This window comes from Oryzias latipes, chromosome 7, assembly GCF_002234675.1.
Source record: "Oryzias latipes chromosome 7, ASM223467v1".
Lineage (NCBI taxonomy): Eukaryota > Metazoa > Chordata > Actinopteri > Beloniformes > Adrianichthyidae > Oryzias > Oryzias latipes.
The window spans coordinates 21,042,705-21,060,193 of NC_019865.2; the positions used below are offsets into that span (position 1 = coordinate 21,042,705).

The 17,489-nt window shown below is 39.4% G+C and overlaps 1 protein-coding gene across 1 annotated transcript; it reads right to left on the reverse strand.

Annotated features, from left to right (window-relative positions):
• Positions 1–709: 709 nt before the first annotated feature.
• On the reverse strand, positions 710–10,804 carry nt5dc2 (5'-nucleotidase domain containing 2). Its single transcript, XM_004070844.4, has 14 exons — positions 10,382–10,804; positions 8,510–8,694; positions 8,346–8,420; positions 8,200–8,255; positions 7,798–7,891; positions 6,949–7,077; positions 6,611–6,671; positions 6,416–6,518; positions 6,215–6,316; positions 6,049–6,130; positions 4,920–5,006; positions 2,906–3,046; positions 2,181–2,245; positions 710–1,830 (listed from the first exon to the last, which is right to left on the reverse strand). Exons 1-14 carry the CDS (start codon positions 10,755–10,757, stop codon positions 1,569–1,571), a joined length of 1,818 nt encoding a protein of 605 aa, XP_004070892.1. The 5' UTR covers positions 10,758–10,804; the 3' UTR covers positions 710–1,568.
• Between the last annotated feature and the right edge of the window lie 6,685 nt (positions 10,805–17,489).

The window sequence follows — 17,489 nt, forward strand, 5'->3', positions numbered from 1 at the left end:
TTTAATCGTTTATCATTACAAATTTGGTGGTGGAGCCAAAACTGGCACCAAGTGCAACCCCACAACAGAACAGCTACCAAAGGTTAAGGTTTTTAAACTGGTTTTTAATCGGACAGCCACTTGGTCAAACATTGTTGTTTGTATGGTCTCAATTTATTTTTTATTTTATTATTTATTTATCTTTTGGATTCAAATGTTTCCTTTTGTTTACTTTTTTGTAACTATTTCATCATTTTTGTATATATTTTTTCTTAGTTTGTTTTACTTTATATTGATGTGTGCATCAGCCAAGTCTATCACAGCTTGCCGTATTGAATGAAAAAGATCTACAAGATTAGTTTATAACATAAATAAAGATTCCAACATTATTTTATCTAAAACACAAGAAAGAGCTTTTTATAGAAATTAAATGCTGAGAAAGCTTCCAATCCAATAGAAGATAAATACATAAATATGGGACATTGTGACAGCATTTAAACCATAAAGTATACAGTAATTTTTCAACCCATACGAACTCATAGTAACAAAAGAGTAAAAGAAAAAAAGCATCAGAAATGTGCTCTGTTGTCAACTTGGTCTATGGTGTATCCCACATAATTTTCCTTTTTAGAAAAAATAAGTCTGGGTTCTTATGGTTAAAATGTTGCCTCTGACATTGATAATTTAGGGAGGAAAATGGAGAAATAATAATAAAATAAAATCAACCAGCTGAGTTTAATTGTTTTTATTTACAATTATCATAAAAGGGGCACAGCACAAGCTTACTTCGCCTTACATTATTGTTAATAAGTAACAGCAAGTACATTCCTGGACAGACAGAATAACAAAATGGGAACAAAAAAACCTCTGCAGATTTTATGTCTGCCTTAATCCAGATGAACATTCCTAAAGATTCATCAAACTAAAAGAGGCACAGATTCTTATTTTTATTTTTAACCTAAATTTTAGAAAAGCAGAGTACGGTACCTTTGCTGTTGTCTTTCGCCGACAGCTGCAAGTAATGAATTCTTGATTCAGACTACATTAGATATGAATGGATGATACTCTGCCTAGCAACCAAATGGCCAATGAAAAATCAACCCAAATCGTAAAACATACAGATCAAGATTTACATTTAACTTTGTATTAGATTCATCAGAGGTTAGTTTCACTTACAAGTAGAACTCATTCTAGGTAACTTGTATAACTGCGCCTTTTATTACATAAAAAGGGTACGATAATAAACACGTTAGTACAAAAAAAGTTTGTTTTTGTTTAAATTGTGCGACTGTAGCTCAGATTTTCCAACATTTCCACAAATTGCTTCAACTGGAAACAAATGTCTGTCAGTTTTGTGTCAAAATATTGACATGCCTTCTGTTTATCACCTACCATAGCTCTAAAGCGCCCCCCAGTGGTCTCCAGTGAGGAATCCTTCCCTTTGACTGGAAGTGATATGTAACCTGTGGATGGGTTTTGCAGCGCCTTCCTGTAGACTAAGAAACCCTGTTAAATGGAACTATTTCCCTCAAGTGTCTGCCAGAACGAAAACCTAGAAGTCTTGCCAGTCTGTTTGGAGAGCACAGCTCTCATCGGATGTTAGCCATGTCCTCCAGGTGAGGTGTCTTCATGCAGCCGGTGCAGAGCTGATCCATCCACAGGGGAGCTTCGTGCTGAAGAGGGGTGCGCCGCGGGTAGAAGGTGTACGACAGGTCATAATTCAGAAGGCAGCTCAGAGAGGCCATGTAGATGTCTGAGAAACGATTTAGACGCCTAGAAAAATAGGTGGGGTTGTGTAATGTTCTGAAGATGCTGCCGAACTGAGGGTTGAACAGGTTCTTGGTCATCACCCTGAGGTAAAAAAAATATATATATTTAAAACACCCAAAAAAAAAATTGAGCATTTTTTATATGATATTTGACATTATACTCTTTCAGTACTTGCATAGTTATTTTTTTTCCTTCCAATTTTACTTCTTTCTATGTTTTCTACTTCTAAGTGGCATAATAAAAAAAAAAACTATTTTTATTTGAATACATTTTTAGGGCACTTTGCGTTCTTTTCATACACAGAGAAGTAGACGTATAGCAAGAAAATCAGGCTCTGCTTCTCCCAGTGTTGTGAGTCAATGAGGAACATAAAACAGACCATCTAGGTTCACCAGGTTCACTGAGTGCAACCACGGGTTGGCTAGATTTACCTCAGTTCTTCTCTTTCCTTCTGCCACTCCACAAAAACTTCTCTGGACTCGGCATCCCGGTGGATCTGAAATATTGGAGGAAAACTTGGTTTGTGTTTAGATCTTATGGCAAACAAACGTAGGAAGACGTCATACAGGAAGCAATTATTTCTCAATCACTTAATCCTAAAATAGAAACATGAACAAGTTTTTTTGTTTGTTTTATCTGTTTTAAATGTATTTAAAGCTGCTTCTTTAAATGCACATTACCACTCTGAAATCAGCAGCAGCTGTTGTTGAACAGTTGTTAGGTTTGTGACTTTTTTTTTTCCTTCTGTTTGGTCAGGTCACAGAGGTCACTCACATGAGGAGACTCATAAATGAGTGTAGTGTGACTCTGCCTCTGAATGTGGCATAGCCCTATGGAGGACATATAGAATTCTTTACACGGCTTCACTTCTCCGCCTGCAGCAGATCACATGTATTTTCTTGAAAAAGAGGTAAACAACATGTATCTATGTGAACGCAAGAGATCTAAAGAAAGGTTAATTTTGAAAACTGACACTTTAATGAAATGCTTCTGCAAAATTTACTTATTGGATAGTCCTCTTCTTAATGCACAAGTTATGTGCCCCCAGAATGCATCTTTATGTGGACTCAAAAGGAGTTCAAAAACATAACGGCGCTTAAGGACAGTGTTTCAGCAAAGCCACAACTCCAACAATAAAAACAGATCTTCTTCTCACCTGGAGGCGCTCCATGAGACCAGTTAAAGCCTGCAGCCAGGTGAGGTTCACAGCATACCTGTGAGCACTCACAACTTTGGTTTCGTGCTCCAGCTCAGGGACGATGGCAGCTGTACGCCAGCCGTGGCGCAACATGAGGTCCTGCAACAAATGCACACAAAAAGAGTTTGGGTCACTTTGCAGCAATGGCAGCCAAAAGTGTAAACATAATCCAATTTATATGAGAAATTGCAAAACACGGTTAATATGTCTATGAAAAACACAAACTGAACACAGATTTTTCACAATAAAGCTTTTTTTAAACAGGGGATTAAGGTGCTAATTTATAAAAAAAAGTACAACAAAAACAGCTATTTTAGATGAACGATTCTGTTCAACAATCAATTTGATTTTAAATAAAATTATTCACAAGTGGTAAATATTCACCTTAGTCATTTCTTTGAAGTCAATTTTAAAATTGGACCCAACATAACAAAAGCCAAACGAGTTACATCACTGACTGGCTGGACTGACTGACTGAGAGGGTTCAGCAACAAGACTGAAGAAGAAGATGGCCGCAGGTGTTGCAGGGTGATTTTTAACATCTTCCCAGGGACTGCAGATGAAAAATAGCCCTTTGGCTAACTCTGGCATATTGACAGAAATGTTTATTAATATGCGCTGTCCCCCCTATTCAAATAAACGAACAAATAAACGGACTCTACATGCCTCACTTCGCAAGTTCTTTAAAGCTGCCTAATTATGTTATCAGGGAGGTTAAGAGAAAGTCTGACTAACAACAAAGCTCAGATCATCACCACCTCATTAAATGATGAAAAATAAACATTTAGCACAAATTATCACACAGCACTTGTGAGGCAAGGTGGTGGAGGCATTAATATTTGGGCTTGCATTGCAGTCATAACCCAAAAACATTACATTTGAACTGTAATTTTTTTATAGAAAAAGATTTTTTAGGGGTCAAATGTAAAATCATTCATTGTGTCATCGCAATCTTGGCTGTCAATTCAGCTCCACTAGAGAGAAATACCTAAATGTTCTGGACACTGTTTCTACACACAGAAGGTGTACATTTGATGTTGCTCTTTAGACATTAAACCAAATGTACACCTTACTTTTATTATATTTCATCATGTAAAGCTCTTAAAATCAAATAGAGATTGTTGGTACACTTTGCATGAACTACAACAGACTTTTAATAGCAGGAGTGCCTGATGGGAAGTTTGTTAAAATGACCTTTTCCCCAAAGGTCAACACAATTGTCAACATTCTGCAACTGTAACTGTGCAGGGACACCCCAAGCAAGATCTTTAAAAAATTACAGATATTTTACTGCATACTGTCCGGAAGCCAGCAGGCACGCAACACGCAGGACGACAAAATCAAATCCACAACTGTTCACTCAAATTGTGACTGTGACCCTTTACTACACATGTGTCAAACTCAAGGGGCCAAATGTGGCCCGCAATGTCATTTTATGTGGCCCACAAGAACACAAAGGCTTTTATGAAATGAAATTCTTTTTAGTTGATTACATATTATTCATGTGTAGCTGCTGTAATTCTTCAATGTTTGCAGGTCTTATGTGTGTATGCAGACAAATTGTTGTCATCAAACCATCATTGGATGCAAGGCTGTGTGCAAACTTTTTTTGTAAATTAAACGTATGATAAATGGTCTTTGCAGCTCAGTTTTATGTTATTTTTCTTTATTCACTTGGACAGTTTGATCCTTCATAAATGGAGTTATGTGGGTTTTAATAAGTGGACAAAATTTAGAAGTATTTCTGCTGGAATAACAAACAAACATATGTTTTCTATGCAACTCCAATTGTCACTTTCTAAAGTCATAGTAAATTAATAGAGTAATTTAACATTAAGGAGTAGTTACATTCATTTTTCATTACATTTAGTTACATATATAAGTTATATCTGGCCCCTTTGAGGACAACCACTATGCTGATGTGGCTCTCTGTGAAAATGAGTTTGACACCCCTGCTTCTCTACATACTTACAGCTAAGTCACTGTAAAGATGGTCTCCAAAGTAAAGGACCTTAGATCCCCTCCAGCCTGTCAGCCTGAGAAAGTCAAACAAGTTTCCCTGAAACACAAAAACACATAAATTCCCTTAATCAACTTACATCCACAACTGCTTTGAAAGCTAATGTCTGTGTCATTTGGAGTTTTGGATGAAATCTTAAGTTTGATCTGCAGACATCAATAGTTCTAAGCAAATACTTGGAACTGGGACAATATGTGAAGTGGGCCACAGACAGAGCAAATATCCAGTAAAGCTTTGAAGGGAAATTGGTAAGTAATATGGGAGCTAAAGAGCAAGCAATGAGAAAAAAAACAGCACAGGGAGGATCATAAAAGAAAGTTGGTACTCTATTTTAGACAAAATCCCTTGAAGTCCCACTTCGATCATCTTTTGATCCATTTTAAAAGCGTTCCCAGTGGTCTTTTAATTATAATGATGCCGGTTTTTTTTTTAGCCTAAATTAAAAACCTGTGTCATTTTTTATGTCAGTTTCTGCAAAGCAGCAGGAGTTCATTAGAAATTGGCCTCTGGGTTGTGGCTGGGAATGTTGGTGTGGTGTAAGCCTGCCCCCACTTCCCATCACCCAATTGTTTGCAAGTTCTCCCACTAGCTTACAGCCCCTCACGCCCCCAAACTATATTACAGGTGCAACAAAAATGGTGAGCAATATTGGAGCTATACAGCCGTACAGCTTTAGTCATCTACAAGTGGAGGCATCAGAATGGAGCGGAGCACGGAGCTTGTGGCCCACCAATTGTAGCAGCTACGTCACAACTACAAGCTTTTTCCAACTGCATTTTCAAAATGCTCCTGATTCACAACTTGAATGAAGAAATGATCAGAAATCCAATTTTAAGATTAATTTTCTTTATCCTCCATTATCCAAAAAACGCCAAAAACACAATTGTCATCAGAGTGGGTCTGTAAATAGGTGGAAAGTATGGAATTATGTTTCCAAATTTTCAAATCACAGGACATATTTTGTAGTGTGAAAAGTGAGATACCATAAATTTGCAACAATAAAAGTTCATCTTGAGTGAGAAACAACCACTGCCAACCTGAAGCAACTCTTAACACAGCAGCTTTAGTAAGAATGACTCACCTGCTTGTAAATCTGTCCTTTTTCCAAACTGGTTATCTTCTCCCACCGCAGGTCTCCATTACCATCCAAGCGCCTGAAAGGTCTGTAACCATTTTTAAAAAAGCGTTGCTGAGATGGGTCTCTGGATCTAGAATTACTCAGTTACCACAGAAACAAGTCAACTTACTTGATGCAGTCGGTAAAGAAGTGAGGCTTGTCTGCCTGTACAATGACAACATCGAAGAAGTCTCGCCACTTTTCCCCCACCATGTGTGTCATTCCTTTATCCCTGCTCACAGAAAAAAAAAAAAACTTTTTTTTAGCACAGCAGCTTGTTGTGAGTCAGAAGGTAAAGCTACTGCAGCCACATCATTTTGTTTATACCTACACAAAACTGAACGGACTGTTGGTGATGAGGAAAAGCTTCTTTCCATGACTGGCCAGTTTATGCAAAACAGCATCTGTCTCATCTCCTCTCAGGATGAATTTATCTTAAGAGTGAAAACAACTGAGTTTCACAGTGTTTCCTTGGATGTTTTTTTTTCTGCACTTCAATCATTTTAAAAAAGAGAAATATTCTTACCAAGATCTTGCATGATCCACTTGTACATATAGCCTTTGATGTGAACCATGCCAATGGCCTCCTGTTTTTTAAACAAAAGTTTTACTATTTCACATTATGCCGTTTTCATCACAAACTAATCACCATTTTTTTAGCAAGAATGTCCACATTGTCGAAGCAGTGGGTGTTCACTGTGAATCAAAGTTCAGGCAAGACAGGAAATTCAGTCATTGTTTTCTGCTCCCTTTAAGAGAACCCGCTGCTCTGAAAGCAGCTGCAGACCGCGGGTCACGGCGCCCTCCTGACTGCGAGCTACAGGCAGCAGAGCCAGAACTGAACATAACTCAAGCTACACTCACAGAAACATCCTTGAAGAGATGCACTGGATCATATTCGATGTCATTGGTGATGAAAAAGTCATTGGCCACAGCCATTAAAGTCATCTCAGGAATGGAGAAAATGTCCATGAACTGCTTCACCTTCGGCCCCTGTGTGCAGAGAGGAGACGAACGTTTATGTGTTTTAACTCACAGACAAACGACATTTGCTTTTCTTGTACTTAAAGAACCAAGACAAAGGCCAAAAAACCCCAAATGCATTTTTTCAGGAGTGGGTGGATTATAAAAAAAACAGCAAAAAACATAATTCCCAACTGGATTGAGGCTGGCGAAAAATGGTCTGAAGTTGAACTTCAAAACACCAGAGTCCAAATTGCTCTTAATTGGAAACATTTAAGCAACAGGGAGGCTAACATGAAACATAAGCAGCTCACAACTGAATGAGTCTGACGTGCAGAAAAAAACTAAACAAAGTCCTCTGGACACAGAGTTCCCAAAGTGAGTTTTTCCGGGACAATCCAGCTGATATTCATGGGGTCTTTTGAGTGCAAGAGTCGACTAAAATCCCTATGCAGAGTCGTGTCTTTATCTGGACTATATCAGAACAGCAGCAGATTGCACCCTGACCTTGTTTTGAAAGTGACCAGATGAGATTATAATATTTTGCTAAGGCAGCAGTGTTAGAGAGGGCTGCGCTCATGTCTGTGCCAAAGCAAGCACATTCCACACAGAAGAAACACTGAAACCAAATTTGGAATAAAAGTCAGGCCGCGCCACTTACAGATCATATGTCTGAGTCAAAATGAACAGAGTAGAAGACAAATCACTTTAAATGGGATTTTAAAAGATGATGAAAAATGTGCCCCTTGCCTTTCCATAGAAGCCACTGTCCTGCTGCAATGGAACATGGAAGGTCCCACCATAAAGATCAAGGACCTCTTCATCTGGCAGTGGAGTCAGGCCCCTAAACGCAGCATAAAAACCCCTTATGTATGGAACATATTTGGTTTTTGACATTAGCAAATGGAAAAACGAATTCAACTCTATTTATATCTATTATCTAATGTTTTATTTGGAGACAACTCTAGTCTTAATAGGTTTATGACACAATTTCCGAGGGCTTTACCATTAACGATCTGAATTTAAGAGCTATAGCTGTCAATTTAAAGTGAACTAAGAAAAAGTTTCCAGTTAGATTTAATGCACAAAAATAACACATTTTTATTAAAAATATACAAAAGAACGAAAAGTTTTTCTCAGTAGTTTTCTCACCGATACACTGTTCCTGGCTGGATGTAATGAAACGCATCAATTTTCATCAGAAGACCCTGCAAACAGAACAATGAGTCTGATTGTTAAAAAATGGTCTAAACTCATTCAATGAGCTTTTATTCCCTTTCAGTAATAAACTCATGTACCTTTTGAATATCATAGTGAAGACCACGGACGGCAAAGTTGGGAAGATAATCATATTTCTTGATTTCTTCAGGGTACTGTGAAGCAGAGAGAACAAAACGAGTGAGAGAAGAGCTTCAAAAGCAGCTGAAAAGTCACCGTACTTGATCCAGCTTGTAAGACACACCTTGAAATGTTCAACTAGGAAATCCCTTGCAGTGCTGTAGATGAGTGTGTTGAGTGCGTTGGAGTACTGAGCCAAGGTGTAGTCATAGTCGAAGCCATAGATGTCCACTTCGGCCAGGTCGACTTCATTGTTGGCATAGATGACTGAGGAGTTGAGGCTTTTACACGCCCCTGGAGGGATGAGGTCTGATCCAGAAGGAGAACCAAAAGTCACGTTTAAAGCATGACTCAGGCAGATCAGGCAATGAAAAAAGACAAAGCATGGTAGAAGGGACAAATGAACAACTTTGACATAAGGGTTGTTTTCTGAAGGAAGGGAAAAGCGGTGCAGGTTGATCTTTTTTTCCCACTTCTGCAGAAAAGAAAAACCCTGCTGCTGTTTTCATTTCAGAGAGCCTGGTAAGTGAACCGGAGGTTGAGCAACATGAGGTTCTCACATGTTAACAGACCGTTGACTAAACCACGACAACCAAAAAAGAACATTCTGTACATGACCACTCTACCTACATAGCTGCTGAAAATGGACCATTGTATGTTTTGGCTTTAGTTCTGGTTTCGTCTTGCAGTTTTTCCAGTATAATTCATTTGTGTTTACAGGAAAAACAAATGCAAACAGATTTAATGATTTACAAAGAGCAGATGGAAAATAATCTGTCTGGAAAACGGACAGCAGGCTATGCCACTGTGGATCTTACAGGAGAAAGTAGGCCATGACCTTTCACCCTGAGACAGGTCAGCAAGTGCTGCAGCTGTGCAATGAAAATGCATCTGCAGGGCTTTTAGCAGGTTCCCCTGTAGCCTTTCCGCCTCTTGTTTTTAATGAAGTCACTTCTTTAAAGATTCTAGCTGTGAAATTGGTGATTCTAAACAGACAGAATGTGTGGCTATAGCTTTCAGGAAAAGCCTCTCTGTGCAGAATTTGTAGGCAGGAGGGAGTTCCTGAAAGAAAAGTTTCTAAGTCAACGAGAACACAGTGGACAAGGAGGTTGAACCTTTGAAATGAAACAAATGGAGCTGCCAAGCTTTTAAAGTTGTTAATTTTAACCAAATGTTTTTATTATTTTTATTAACTTTACCTTCATAATAGATAGGGGGGGGGTTCTTATTAGAATGATGTTTATTTTATATCACCAAGAATTTAAAAGTGCAATTTAAATGAGACTTTGCTGCATTGTTTTTGTCCCTATATTAAAGTTTTAAAATCAAATCTAAACGTGTCCTTTGTGTCACATACATACAGGGGCAGAAATGTTGCATGTGTTGTTGTCGCCTCCGTTGTTGCCATCTCGCCCTGTCAGTGTTTTTCCAAACTTCCCCTGCAGCCTGAGTGGAGAGCGTGCAGTATGGCCCGCGTCTGAGGGTAAACAACTGCGAAAAACACGTATTGTTGCACGAACACAAAAACGATCGCTGACAATTGCGCGCCTTTTAAGGCCCCCCTCGTGCGTGCGGACGGTAGGAGCAGCCGGGGTGGACGTGGCATGGATGTGAAGCCATAAACACCAACCATCTCCCCACGCGCGTCCGCTGCAGCTTTGCAAAGTGAGGCGCACCCCGCTCAGTGTTTACAATGTCTGGATGGATCGATCTCAGAATGCAAACCGAGCGTGCTCTGCTCTGGTCGTGCTTTATTTATCTGTCTTTCCTGCTGGCGTTTGCAATCTTTACGAAAAACGGTGTGCAGAATCGACAGCAGTAACGGGGCTATCTGGCAGCACAAAGGGAAGTTGATGGGGGTTCCCTCTCACGTACAAAATGTTCTAAAGATAAAGATCTCCTTATGGGCCGGTGACGTGGACTGCTACTTGCTCTGATGAGGGGGGCCCAAGGAAGGAGGGGGGCCTAAGGAGGGGGGGGGGGTAGGTATTCTTACCGTAAACCAGCCGTTTCAAGTCGTTGTAACGCGTCCAGAGATAGGACCGCTGGTCCATCGGAGCTGCATTGGAGGTGAAGGACCGTCTCCTCACGCCAGTGACACCGGGACCACGCATGGAGTCCTTGGGTCTCTTGCTGTCTCCAGATGCACATTTGTGTGGATGCTCACCGGGGGACGCTGCCTCGCCACTTGGCCTGTCCGAATCCGACTTGCAACTTTGGTGTGTGGACTTATCGCCATGATTTGTTCCTCCAAGCACCCCACATGTGGTGGAAAGTCTGTTTACTTTCGGGTTTCGGGACAGCGGGGGTGTCCTGTTTCCTCTAGACCATAACGTACGTGTCAAAGCTGTACCCACGCTCTTGAGTGACATGTTGACGAAGCTGAACGTGCTTCCTTTCGCCTGAGACTGGAGGGCTGGGACGAAAACACAGCCTTGCTTTCAGATAAACCACGCCCACTTCACATAGCCCCGCCTCAATTTAAAGTGACAGGCTCACTCCCGCGAGTAGCTTATCACACAGCCAGACGGCTATCTGCGGAGGCATCGTCAGGAAACCGTTTTTAGACTGATTGCAGTGGAATTTTACAGATACCTTCAGGAAATCCATTTAAAGGAATTGAGTAGTTTATCTACTGGTGTGGAAACAGCAAATGAGCCTTAATCACCTGTTTTCAAAGCACTCCATTAAGGCACCTCAAAATGGCGATTTCGAAGTAATATATTTTTCTTTTGTTATTATTGTTTGCACTGAGCTTTCTGGGCTTCCGTCGAATGTTTGTTACGTATTACACTGAATGTTATGCTCATCGACAAACTAGTGCAGGGACTGTTTAGAATTTACTCTTCGAAGCTTTAAAAGAAACGGAATTGAAAATGTATTAAACTAAGTGGTGAAATTATTTGAATCTACTCTACATTATTTGAAAACACAAAAAAATATCAACATTAAGCGATCTAAATAGTATATTTATTAAGCAATACTTGGCCTGTTTCAAATTTAATTTTTTTCATTAGTCTCATGCTGTTTGAGTAAGGGTTTTTACTGCACATAATCTTGTTGATCTTCTGTTTGTTTTGAGTCTTTCAGCTGCAGGCACACCCTTTTAACCACATCTGGTTCTTTTTCTATTGAGTTGGAACTGGAACATGCAGAATGGAGGTTGTTTGTTGAGAAAGGAACAAATGCTTCATTTTGAAAGCGTGTTGTCTATGTAAAAGCATCTGTTGCTCATCTCAAGTGCACATTAATGCCCCAACCAACACATATGTTCTTCTTGTTCCTGTACACACGGCAGCATTTTCTCAGCAGAGTAGTGAGGTTTTAATGCAGCAGTGACCTGAGAGTGAAAATCAGCTTGTTTCAGTCATTCCCTCTGGACTGTTCTGAGCACTAAAACAAAACATATTGTTCTAGCTCTAGATATTAAGAATTGTGTTTTGCGTTTATCTCTAAATGTTTCAGTTCTCTTTGTTAAAAAGTGTCGAAGCACTCTCCATTTGATTTGGTTGTTTTTTCGGACCCCTTGCCAAATTTTGCTTTGAACTGTTCTGTCTGTTGTGTTTTTGTCAGCCTCATGTGGTCCATATGTGGGAATTTTTTTCCCCTTACTGCCAAAATAAAACATGGCCTAATTTAAGAATCTTCATATTTCTATTCATTCTTCAGTTCTAACTTTGTATTTACAGTTTTGAATAGTTTTATTTTGGTGTCAAGAAACACTAACAACTGCATTTCTTTTTATTAAAAGAGCGTTATATAAGTTTATACTTGTAGGGGCCTTGTCACTTTTGTAGAAATCAAGTTGGAGAGGGCACCTTGGTATGTGATTCAAATGTACTCACACATGTAATTACCAAAACTGTGACGTCAACCATATTTTTATGCACAAGATTGCCTTTTCAGAAATGTAGAATGAGGGATTTAAAAAAAAAAAGCCTGGTTAGGAATTTAAAAAATAAGATAAGTAATGCCTGGAGAAAAATAGTAAAAAATAGGTTCAGCAAAGCCAATTTGGTAATTCTTACCTTTGTGTGAAAAGATCTGAAACAGACAAGCTTTCACTTTAGTAATTGAACTCAAGTAAATTAATTAAAAGAGGTGGCCTCAGTGGCTTCTAAGACCCCAAAATTTCCTCCAGCTTGACCAAGATGATGCCATCTCCATCGCCCTTCTATATGTCCTCAGCCATTTTGAAAAGGCTCAAACTGTTGACTTAAGCTTGGCATTTAACTCTATCATCTGTCTGATTGACAAACTGCAGAAACTGCAATATGAAAGCTCTCCCTGTATGTGGATCAAACATTTTCTCACTGGCAGACCACAGCATGTCAGGATGAGCACCTACACCTCCTCCAATATTATTTTCAATACTGGGGTTCCTCAGATCTGTGCCCTAGTCTGCACTCACCTTAAACAAACAAAATTACTACTGTTTTCTGTGATTAACAAAAAATTAACTCAAAAGTGACCACAAGCAGGCGTGTTTCAAATCTGAAAAACTGCATACAGATCTTTGTTGTAATTATTTTATTTGAGGCTCTCATGTGCCTCCCCCTAACTCATTCTCTGCAATGCTCCATCAAAGGCTGTTAGCTAATAGAAGTTGACACCCAGCCTATTACTACTCTATAGACTCCATAGGCTGTAGCAGTTCTAACTGCCCCACCCCCACAACTGAGTCTGTAAGCTCTCCTTGTCTTTCACCACATGGTCAGCTGCTATCACTAAAGACAAAAACTTGCTGCAGTCTGTCATTGGCTGCTATCGCTGCATAAACTACACACCTCATGTACTCTGAGCCAAGCAAAATAGCCCCCCCCCCAATAAGTAACTTAACTTTTTGCAACTTTCTTCGGCCCCCCACAACCTGAAGGTTACTGGCGACAAACAACATTTTGACCTGGGTTGCTCTCCTGACTAGCAAACTGCAGTTCAGACTTTATGTGCTCTTAAGCAAGTGCACTGGCACTTTTCGATTTTTGTGACCAATGACAACTAAAAAATCATTTTTTTAAACCACAGAAGTTGAGTTTTCTGGATGAGAGCTACAAAACTGTCGTGAATTTTCAGATATGTGACTAAATTACCGGTAGGAAAAATCAAAGTGGACCTTTGGGTTTACCAAAAACACAAATGAACCACATTTATAAAAAATAAAATCAGTTTTAAATATTGAATGATTGGGACTTGGGATAAGTCAAAAGTTTCCTCACAATCCTTTTGTCTGAAAACTGTCAACATACAGCACGACTCCTGCATGTAGAAATTTATCTGCACAATGCATACAACTTTTTTTGTTTGAGTAAATTAAACAAAACTTTGTGTTGATATATTTTCAAACTTTTGAGCAATATAGGCTGCAAAAAAAAAAAAGAAAAGTCAGGAACCTTTTTCTGCAAACATGCTTGACTGGTTTTAACCCTTGTGCTTAGAATCCATGTAATCCATGGACACCAGTGAGGTTCACAAATCATTGAAGAAAAAAGGTTCAGCGCACTGTCTAGTGGGTCTAGATGACCCAACTCCCAATGTCAAAGTGCCTACGATACCACAAGGGTTAGGAGTCTGGAGTTTGGGTTTAACATAAAACAAAAGTCATGCAACACACAGTTTAACTTTGTTCCACACTTAAACCATTATGTTTTCATTTTGACCGGTTTTTCCCAGCAGAACAGGAATGTTATGAGGCAGACCTGGAGGTGCTCAAACTTGCTCTGCAAGCTGACCTAAAAAGTAAAAGAAGCAGCAGCAATGAATCCTGAACTAGAATTTCTGCAACAAAAAATGTGACCGCTGCAATCAGGAAATAATCCACTGCAGATTAAGGAGCTTTATCCCTAAGTAGTTTGGGGAACTTTCATTTTGGGCTTTAATCTGTGAGAACACATGAGAACAGAACTTGGGGTTTTTTAGGGATACTGAAGTAAAGTTTCATTCCTATGCCCTTTACATGTTGGTTTTTATTGTTTTTTAAACTGTTTTTCATTTACCTTTTTTGGGGGAACAAATTGCTTTTCACAAAAGTATTATTTCTTTCTGAAACAACTGCAGGTACTGTTGCTATTCATTAAAAATCAAAAAAATGAATTTGTTAGGAATCAGGTGTTTTTTTTCATCCTGATATGTTTATGTGTACTTGCAAACTAATGTGCAAAATTTTAAAATATTTCTGTTGAGATTTTTTACTACAGCATCCACAGTCTTGCTGTGTGAGAAATTGTTGTTCTCAGAATTGTCATCCATCTAAAATCTCATTTCCTGTTGGACTTGCTTGTGAATGGACAGGACTCTTGGTTATGTTTTAGGAAGGATTTAAATGACCACCAAGCAGCCTCAACTCGAAACTGAAAATACATCCATCCTGTTATATAGACATTACAAGGTTTGACTTTTTAAGAAATCTACTACTCCCTATGTAGTCACAAGGGGGCCCAAGTCTGGGTCCCCCTAAGCTGGTCCCCAAGCTGGATAAAAAATACAGGATTGTCTGAAGAAGGCAATCCGGCAGAAAAACTCTATACCAAACCAACGAATCAATGAAAGCAATTCACTGTGATGGCCCCTGAAGACATTTGCAGAAAAGGTGAACAACAACTTTACTAAGCAGGAGACAAGAGAAAGAAGTAATTCTGTCTCAATCCTTAACCATTACTGTTGATCTTTGACAGCGGTTGTTTATGTAAAAACTGATTTGTATTGAATACATCATAATCTTATCACAGGGAGCAGAACAAAATGCACTGCTAAGCTGTTGTGGGCCATTTGAACAGGTTTTTTTTAAACATTTGTTGTTAAGAATACGGGAATTGTGCTGAGTTGTGGCAACTACAGAGGAATAAAGCTGATGAGCCATACAATTACTTTACGGGAAAGAGTACGGTAGTTGCTACTACACTAGTAGAAGTGAACATTTGTGAGGAGCAGTATGGTTTCATGTCAAGAAAGAGTTCTTCAGATGCAACATTTGATTTGAGGATGGTGATAAAGATGTACAGAGAAGGTCAGCGAGAGCTACAATGTGTCTGCTGCTTTGGTACAAAAAAATAGACCACATCAGTCCAGTTCTGAGGTCTTTACACTAGCTGCCTGTCTGCCAGAGGATGAACTTGGAAGTTCTGTTGCTGGTTTATAAAGCTTTAACTGGTTTAGCAACAGAATACGTGGTTGACTACCTGACCCATGTATCAGCCAGACTTCCCGCTCATCTGGTCCAGTCTTTTGTCAGTTCCTACAGTCAAAACCAAACACGGAGTAGCTGCATAGATCTGGAACAGACTTCCAGAAGGCCTCAGATCAGCTGAAACAGTTTATTTACAGTGGGGCAAAAAAGTATGTAATCAGCCACCATTGTGCAAGTTCTCCCACTTAAAAAGATGAGAGTCCTATAGTTTTCACCATAGGTATGCGTATCTCAACTACACGAGAGGCAAAATCCCATTGTCGGATTTTTACAGGTAAATACTTTATTTGTAAATTATGGTGGAGAATAAGTATTTGGTTGCCTATAAACAAACAAGATTTCTGGCTTTCACAGACTTTAACTTCTTCTGTAAGAGGATACTCTGTCCGTCACTCATTACCTGTATCAATGGCACCTGTTTGAACTTGTTATCTATTAAAAGACACCTGTCCACAACCCCAGACAGTCACACTCCAATCTCCACTATGGCCAAGACCAAAGAGTTGTCTAAAGACACCAGAAAAAAAACTGTCTACCTGCATCAGGCTGGAAAGACTGAATCTGCAATAGGTAAGCAGCTTGGTGTGAAGACATCAACTATGGGAGCAATTATTAGGAAATAGAAGACATACAAGACCACTTCAATCTTGGGCTCCCCTTCAAGATCTCACCCTTGAGGTCAAAATGGTCACAAGAACTATGAGCAAAAACCCCAGAACCACACTGGGGGGACCTAATGAATGACCTGCAGAGAGCTGGGACCAAAGTAACAAAGGCTACATCAATCACACACTACGGCGCCATGGATTCAAATCCTGCTGACGTGTCCCACTGCTGAAGCCAGTACATGTGCAGGCCCGTCTAAAATTTCTGGAGAGCATTTTGAATGATCCAGAAGAGGATTAGGAGAATGTTCTATGGTCAGTTGAAAGCAAAATGGAACTTTTGGTAAGAACTCTTCTTGTCGTGTTTGGAGGAGAAAGAATGCTGAATTGCATCCAAAGAACACCAAACCTACTGTAAAGCACGGGGGTGGAAACAACATAATTTGGGGCTGATTTTCAGCAAAAGGACCAGGAGAACTGATCTGGAAAAAATGAATAATCAGATTTGGAGTTAAAACCTCTTCCCATCAGCAAAGGCGTTTAAGATGAAACATGGCTGGTCTTTCAGCAATACAAGAATCCCAAACACACTGTCCAGGTACCGAAGGAGTGACTTCGTAAGAAGTATTTCAAGGTCTACTCAGTCTCCAGATCTCAACCCAATAGAAAATCTTTGGAGGGAGTTTAAAATCCATGTTGCCAAGTGACAGCCCAAAAACATCACTGCTCTAGAGGAGATCTGCATGGAGGAATGGGACAAAATGCTGGCAACGGTTTGTGAAAACCTTGTGAAAACGTACCGAAAATGTTTGACTGCTGTCATTGCATAGGGTATATAAGTAAGTATTGAGTTGAACTTTCATTATTGACCAAATACTTATTTCCCACCATCATTTACAAAAAAGTCTTTAAAAATCAGATTCTGGATATTTTTTCTCAGCTCGTCTCTCATAGTTGAGGTATACCTATGATGAAAATTAAGGGCCTCTCTCATCTTTTTAAGTGGGAGATCTTGGACTTTTGGTGGCTCACTTCGGTAAATACTTATTTTGCCCCACTGTAAATCCAGGTTAAAGACCCAACTGTTCTCAGCTGCATTTGATTTGATTTGATTCAAAAATGTACTGTTACTTTAAATTTTAGTCTAAATGATCACACCTTTGTACAACTTATTTCAACGTAATCGTCTTTGTACACAAAATATGCTATACAAACTTGGTTTGCCTTTAACTCTGGAGTTGATCTTTTGCGACAGAAAATCACTCAGGACATTTGAACTACCATCACTGTTTACGTAATAAACGCAACTCTAAAGG